At 40.8% G+C, this 8,172-nt stretch overlaps 1 protein-coding gene across 1 annotated transcript in view; it reads right to left on the reverse strand.

Annotated features, from left to right (window-relative positions):
* PPP1R2 (protein phosphatase 1, regulatory (inhibitor) subunit 2) overlaps nt 1–6,987 on the reverse strand; it is a 33,618-nt gene extending 26,631 nt beyond the window's left edge. The window contains exon 1 of the mRNA XM_006884178.1: nt 6,866–6,987. Within this exon, the coding sequence (XP_006884240.1) occupies nt 6,866–6,987 (122 nt within the window). The remainder of the gene's footprint in view (nt 1–6,865) is intronic.
* Between the last annotated feature and the right edge of the window lie 1,185 nt (nt 6,988–8,172).

The raw sequence follows: 8,172 nt of genomic DNA on the forward strand, positions 1-8,172 counted from the left end.
ATTTCTAGTAATAAAATTCTGATTTTATAAAATAAAAAAAAAAAAAAGAAAAACAGTGAAACAGAACCAGCAAAGGAAACTCCAAACAAAACAAGTCATACCCTCCATCGGGTTCCCACTGCTGTAAATCCTTATGGGAAGAAGGAAAATGCCTATCTTTCTCTTTAAGGCACTCTCTGGTAAACCTTTTTGGTTGTTAGTTTTGGGTTTGTTTTTTGTTTTTTTTTTTTTTGGTATGGTTTTTACTGACAAACTTTTGATTAGACCTCAAACAAGTTACGTACTATGCTCCAGTAAAGGACACTTTTGTTGTTATGTACCCTTGAGTAGGAACCAACTCACAGTGGACCCTCTAGCAGGTTTTCAGAGGTAGTAAATCACACCCAGTGAATCTGAGTCAATTCTGACTTTCAGCAACCCTGAAGGATGGAGAAGAATTACCAATAGGGCTTTCAAGGCTGTAAATCTTTCCTGAAGTGAATGCTGCCTCTTTATCCCACAGAGAGGCTGGTGTATTTGAACCACAGACCATTTGGTTAACAGATGAATGCTTTGCAATAGCACCACCAGGGCTCCTCTTCTGACAAAGTAATCAGGGAGTTCTGGTGGCCTCGTGGTAAACAACTACACTACCCACACTCAAAGGCACATGGTTCAAATCCTGCTTCAAAGGAAATCTCACGCAATTTATTTAATGCCTCTGAAAATCTGCTTGCGATTCGGCTTTAAATCGGTTCTGATTCAATCACAAATTACTTAAGAGTAAACTATCTTTCTCCTGTGGAGGAGCTGGTGGATGAGAACTGTGAACCTTTTGATTGGCAGAGCAATTGCTTACCTTTAAGCCATCAGTGCTTAGGACAATAGATTAGAAATCTGTATATAAAGTTTTGGTAATAAGGAAGACTAAAGAACTGACACATTTGAACTAGACTTACTGGCAAAGAATACTGAATATACAGTAGACTATCAGAAGAATGAACAAACATATCTCAAAAGAAATACAATCAAAGTTGTTCCTTAGAAGTAAATACGGCCAAACTTTGTCTCATATACTCTGGACATGTTATTTAGAGGGTCTAGCCCCATAAAAAAGACACTGTGTTTGGTAAGATAAGACGGTCAAACAAAAAAGAGTAAGACCTTTAACAAAGATGGACTGACAGAGTGTATGCAACAATGGGCTCAAACTTGGCAATGACTGAGACAGCAGCAAAGGCTCTGGCAGTGTTTCCTTCTGTGAGTCAGACCAACTCCACAGGACCTAAGAACTACACAGGCATTAACAGTAGTTCAAAAGTAACAAAATCTAAAGCGTGAACTCGAGTTTGAATCTAAATGCTATCTTGATGACTTTCTATGGGTTTCTAAACACAAGGGGAACTCCCATTTACACTGTGGGTGAAGTGCTCGCTGCTTTCCTTTTCTACTCCCCCTTGGGTGACTGGCCTCCAGTAACCTAAATCTGGCCTTGAAAAGGTCACTTCTCATTTTTACTTTATTAGCCCATATGATGCCATTTCAAAGACCTACACATGCTTCTTGTTACTTGGCCGCCAACCTTGAGTCGGGAGCAGGCTTTCATTTCAAAGTGATTCACTTTAATTGTACATTTTATGAAATGCTTCTTTAAATGCAGATTAAAATAACACAGGTTGCTAAAAGGACCAAACTTTGAAGCTTGACACCATTACTGCAATTAAAGCAACTCTTAATAAAAGCAACTGCAAGCAAGCAAGCAAAAGAGACCAATCCTTTATTTTACTCAGTAAGTTTTTGTCTCTATTCCACATCGTTTCAATAGGCAGAAAAACATAAACTGTGGTATGCTTACATTTTTAAATTTAACTGTATGAAATTAATTTCAGTACAATTTTTTTCAATCACAATTTGCCTACACTAAGCATACTGATAACAGGATTATGAGCTGAATGGATTAGGGAACACCAAAGCAGAGGATGTAAAGTAGCCCACTGGGATGTGGGGAATATAAATTTCTGAAACCTAGGAAGCTTCTCAGTAATATTTAATAACATATTCTCAATTCTAATTGTGCATTTTAGTATCCCTGAAAACAGAACATGTCTTCAAATGGATGGCATCTCATGGCAAAGTATTTTAGCCCCCTCTTCCTTGGTGATATGTAAAATCATGGTACATCTTAGAAATAATGATACCGTCTATGAGACAAAATATACAGGTTCACTTAATGTTTTAAATTAGACCTTCACAGTTATACACTGTATGGACGGTATTCTAATGGAAGAATGGGAGTTCCATAATCACAGGACTAAGTGCTACAATGTATTAAGGTTCACCTGTGTTTAATTAAGTGTACTTATTTGTGAGTTCTATCTGGGATATTGGTGTCTCCATGATAAAATTTTTGTTTTTTATGTGGGAGACTGGAGTTTGATTTTTGGCCACTGCTCCTCAACCACCCATTTGCCACAGGAGGTGTGTACACTGGTATGATGCTGAGCACATTTTCAAGTGGCACTTCTAGGGTAAGATGGACTAGGAAGAAAGGCCTGATGATCTGCTCCCCAAAACCAGTCAATGAAAACTCTATTTGTAACAACTGTGATTTGTAACTCATCATAAGAACAACACAGGCTGGAGAGCACTCTGTTCTGGTGTGCATGTTGCCACAGTCAGGAGGAGGTTCAACAGCACCACATAATACCGGAGTCCATCTAGTTTTAGATGGACTAGTGAAGCTAACCCTCAAGTAATGGATAAATGGTACCTGAAAAGACCACTCTCTGAAGATACCAAGTTTAATCAGAACAACTACAAAACCAACTCTGAGACACCTGAAAAAAAGCAAGCAAATCAATGATGGGTTGATCAACTCTGACAAAAATTGGCTAAAAAGAGAAATATTAGAAATGGCAATTTTAAATACGGCTTTATATGAACATCACTTTAAGTATATATATTATTCTGAATATAATCTAAATTTGAACATATACAAAATATAAGCAGATATATTTGAGTGTACATGAATTTTTTTTCTTAATAAAAAGGTGGCAGGGGAAAAGCTGGAAGATATGAAGAACAATGTGGCATCAGGGTTGGAGAACAACCTGTGATTTACAGATGACACAATTTTCCTTGCTGAAAGCTAAGATGCCTTGAAGCACTTATTGATGAAGACCAAAAACTACAGCCTAGATCAGACTAGCCCAGTACAGATTACGTCTCAACATAAAGCAAAATAAAAATCCTCACAACTGGAACAATGTAAAATATAATGATAAATGAACAAAGGCCTGAAGTTGTCAAGGATTTCATCCCACTTGGATTCCAAACATTGCCCAAGGAAGTAGCATCAAAAAATCAAATGATGTACACTGCATCGAGCACATGCGCTGAAAATGTAATTAAGTATTAAAAAGCAAAGCTATCACTTTACAGATAAGTGCACCTGACAAAAGTCATTGTATTTTCATTTGCTTTATATACATGCAAAAGCTCAACAATGTATTAAGGAAGAGAAAAGAAGAATGGCTACATTTGAATTATTATGTAGGCAGAGAATATTGAAAATACTATGGACTATCAGATAAAACAAATCTGCCTTGGAAGAACTACAGCCAGAATACTTCTTAGAAGTGAGGATGGTGAGACCTGATCTCATGTGACACAGGAAGAGAGAGGATCGGTACCTGGAGAAGATTATGGTTGGTAAAGCAGGTGGTGTGCAAAAGAGGCAGACCTTCAGGGATATGGACTCTCAAGCATAGTGGTTCCAGCAATGGGCTCAAACATTGCAATGACTGTGAGGATGGTACAGGGCCGGGCTGTGTTTCCTTTTATTGTCATTGTCAGACAGAACCAAAATGTACAGACAGCACTCAAATCGATGACTTATGAACTTAGAAAAAGGTCTTTGTTAACACATCCCTTTTGTTAAATGACTCTCAAAGAGATGAACTAACTCGGTGGCAACAATGGGCTTAAGGAAAGCAGCACTCTTGGGTAGGGTGCAGGTTTCGGAGAGTTTGATTCTGTTGTACAGAGTCAATATAAATTGAAGTGAACTTGAGGACATTTAACACCCCTCCTACCATCACAACTGTAGAGACCAAAAAAGGAAAACCTTTAGAGAATTTTACAGATACAATAAAAGGTAACTTATCTCTAGTAATTTTCACTTTAATGAAATTCTTCTGCCTTACACTAGTTCAGTATTTCAAGTCAGACCAATACGACACTACATTAGTTTTTTAACTCTAAGTGGATTTAATTGCAAGAGCTACTTACTTCATCATTTTTATATGAAAGAAACACATCTTGTAACCAAAATCATCTATTACAAAAAGTTTCAAAGGTCAGGTCTTCAACTAAGCTTTTACTGTTTTTATTCAAAGACACTCTCAAAAAGGTACTGTCTGGATAAGCTGTAATTTATAAATAATAATAATGTATACTGTATTACAAATAGAATTATTTGCTTTACAATTACATAATATACATGATGGAAAAGTGTATCTCTTTTTATCATCTGAAACCAAACACCATGAGCAAATAAACATAAAAAAAAGAATGAGAGCTTGGTAGCTTCCTTTTGAAGACATCAAGTGAGAATTGTAAATCTCTAACTAGACAGGTCAGAGCCCCTTTCACACGACTTTGCCCTGCCAGCAGCTGATCCAGAAGGAGCAGCCCCTCTTTGGGTGAATTAGTCTAGTGCGTTGCTCTTAAGACAGAAAGAGCATTTAGAGAGAAAGCCCAGCCCACAAAGTAGGGCCTGGAAGAATTTCAACAGATCAATGTGGACAATAAACGGAAGTTGAGAAAATAGAGAAAGAAAGAGGAAACATCACTTGGTAAAGGAATAAAAAGCTCCATCTGGAGAATAGCTTAAAATGCCAGTGTGAACCATAGCCCTGCTGCAGAAGACCCTGGGGCTTTCTTTAGGTTGGCAGCTGGCTTTTAAAAAAAAATTTTAGGTTTTCTGAGTAAGATTTTTTTTTTTCTTCTTAAGCCCATGATCTACATCTATCATGCTTATCTCCAGCTGAAGAAAACAGCTTGTCCCAGGTAGAAGCTGGAAAAACAAAGAGATTCATTTTAACTCAAAAAAAAGGCTATTATTCTAAGCTGTGCTTCTACTTAATGTTTTCTTCATAACTACACAAATCTCCATAAAATCATCACCACCAATTAATGATTTCTTCTGTGGTTTTAACTTCAATTAGATGTTTCCTTTTTCAAGACTTCATGTCATTTTAGCTTCAGTTTTATAACTTTCAATTCTAAGTTAAATTTATAAATTTCTATAACTCCAGTTATTTCTAGAATGCTTCCTGTTAGTAGGAGCTATTGAGTCAGCCCTAACTCTCCGTCACTCTGCGCACAATGAAGCAAAACCCTTGCCAGATGCTGTGCTGTTCTCACAACCTCCTCGTGCTTCAGCCTATGTCTGTAGTACTAAGCTAACTCATCCTGTCCAGGCCTTCCTATTTTTCACTGATCCTCTATTTTCCCAAGTAGGCTGTCTTTTTCCAGGGAATTGGTCCCTCCTGATAACATGTTCCAAATGAGAAGAAGTCTACCCATGCTGGTTTTTACTTTCAACCTGTACATCTTCCAAGATGGACTTGTTCTAGTGGCAGTTCATGGTATAGTCAATATTCTTCAACACCACCATAATTTAAATGCAGTATGTAGAATGAAAGGAACCATGGTGGCCCTAGTGCCTAATATAGTGGGCTGCTAACTGACAGGTAAATATACCAGTTGCTCTGGGAGAAAGATACTGGGAAGTCCTTATGAGATGAAACCCATCTGACCTCATGACGAGGTTTGATTTTTTCCTAGAATGTGGAGCCCATGTATTTCTATTATCTTCTAACACCCAAGCCCCCTTACACTTCTAATCCAGTGGTATATTTTATACTACAAATACTTCACTGCAACTTTTTTCTTCATTAAGCAATGCATGTTGCACTCCCCCTTTCCTTTTCTATGCATAAGCACTTATCTCACATTTCCTTTAAAAGGCTGGTATATTGTTCCATTATACAAATGCAACACAATTAATATTGCACCAGCCCTTTTTAATGGATGCTGGACTGCTTCCAAGTATTTACTAATACACATAATGCTCTCGTTCAATGCCATTTACGTGTGCAACTGGGAGCATGTAAGAGCAACTATAATGTCACTGGATCATTTTAAGTTGCTCCTCTCTGACTTTTTCTAAGCTTAATTATTGTTTGAAAAGAAACAAAAGACTAGAAAGCACCCCAAACTCCAGCTGCAGGTGCAAAAATAATTAGCAATAAATAGCCTTCTGCTAAATATAGATCAAGGACTTGGAAAATTTTCTTTCTCTTAGTGCAATAATAATGACAACCAGAACCAAGAAATGTACGTGGCACAATTCTTTTTCTAATGTTCATGTTTTTTTTTTTTAAAAAAAGACCGCTTAAGAAGGTCAATTAGGTAAATAGTCATTTAAGAAAATAGACTTTAATTACTGAAGAATTTTAGATAGCTAAGATACGAGGTTAAGAAAATAGATGAACCTTCGAAACTTCCATTTGATTCTGTAAGGATCCCAACTCCTGGAAGTTCACAAATCATGGCAAGTGTGTTTGAAAACAGTATCCGAGGCGTTAAGTATTAAAGAGAAAACACAACCGACGTCATGGCTCCCGCCTTGTTCACAATCACCCCACCCCGCAGGCTGGCCGGAGCAAGGAGCGCGGGGAGGCACCGCGGCCGCATGCACGCCGACCCCCGGCCCCCCGCCGCGGTCACCCGGTCACGGCGGGACAGGGCCGCCGGGCCGGGGGTAGGAGTCTCCCCAGGCCGGTCCGGGCGCCGAGGCGCCGTCCCTCCCCGCTCTCACCTCAGCTCTTCATCCGCATGCCCGCTGGGCTGTTCGGCCGAGGACACCACAGAGGAAGCGGCCGAGCTCTTGTTCTTCAGGATCCCTTTGATGGGCCGGTGCGAGGCCGTCGAGGCCGCCATAGCCCGTCGTTCCGGCTGTCGACTCAGCGTCGCTGTTTGGCGCAGGATCGGAGAAAAGAAGGGCCAGGGGCGAGCAGAGACCGCGCTAGGCAGCCGCGGAGCCTGGTCTGAGCCGTAGCAGCCACACCTGCTGCTTGTGGTGGAGACCGCTAGCGCGTCCTGGTCACGACACGACGACCCGACGCCACAAACGACGCGGCGCCGCTGGCGGCCCTTCGCGCGCCCGCCGCGGCCGGAGTTTCACCCGCGGCTCGCGGAGAGGCCGGCCCAGCGCCCCAGCGTCGGAGCAGAGCCGACACCGAAGCCGCCCAGGCCCGCCCTCTCGCGATATCTAGACACAGGGGGCGGGGGGCGGAGCCAGAGCAAACCCGGCCTCCGTGCCCCGCCCCCTCCGGCCCGCTGCCGTGCGCACCCCTCCCCAGTGCTGGGCTGGGCAAGGAAGGTCTCTCCGCAGAGCCTGCCAAGAGGTTCAGGGCTCCTCGCACAGTGTTTTACTATATAAAGTTGGTGATCTCATTTCCATTTCACAAATTAGCCAACTAAAACTCATAGATGACATCACTCCCCAAAAATGCTAGATGCTTTCAAACAAATGATGTCATCTCATTAGTATTATTATAACCTACATTTAAAAAGTTCAATTCCCCGCCCTGTCATAAATCAAGGGATATTAACATTGAAGTGGGTTTCTTTTAGGGGCTTGGGAAATGGTAGAATATTGACTTTTATGATGTCATAAATACTGCCTTTACTATTGGAGAATGTGAAAGAGAGTGTCTAAGTGCTTCTTTAGGAGGGTGGCTGTAACTGAGTGACTTTTAGTGAACAGAAATGTCTTACAATTTAGGAGGCTAGATGTCTTACAATTTAGGAGGCTAGAAGTGGGAATTCAGGACATTGGCTTAAGGAAAGGCTTTCTCTCTCTCCGCTCTTGTCTCTCCAGGTTCTGTTCCTGGCTTCCTTGTTGATGGTCTTGGGGCATTTCTCTTTCTCCATCTATGCATCTTCCCTTCTGTGCTTCATTTACTCTTTAAATCTCAAAAGTGGTTGAGTTTAAGACATCCCAAAGAAGCTCTGTTGTTTTAATCCTTACGGAGTTGTGTTGCTAACCAGAAGACTTCTCTTGGGAACTCCAAGGGATAAAAGATAGGCAGTCTCCTTCACTGCCATTTACAATCCCAGAAA

Source organism: Elephantulus edwardii, unplaced genomic scaffold, assembly GCF_000299155.1.
Source record: "Elephantulus edwardii isolate Elephantulus edwardi_28Jun2011 unplaced genomic scaffold, EleEdw1.0 scaffold00032, whole genome shotgun sequence".
Classification (NCBI taxonomy): domain Eukaryota; kingdom Metazoa; phylum Chordata; class Mammalia; order Macroscelidea; family Macroscelididae; genus Elephantulus; species Elephantulus edwardii.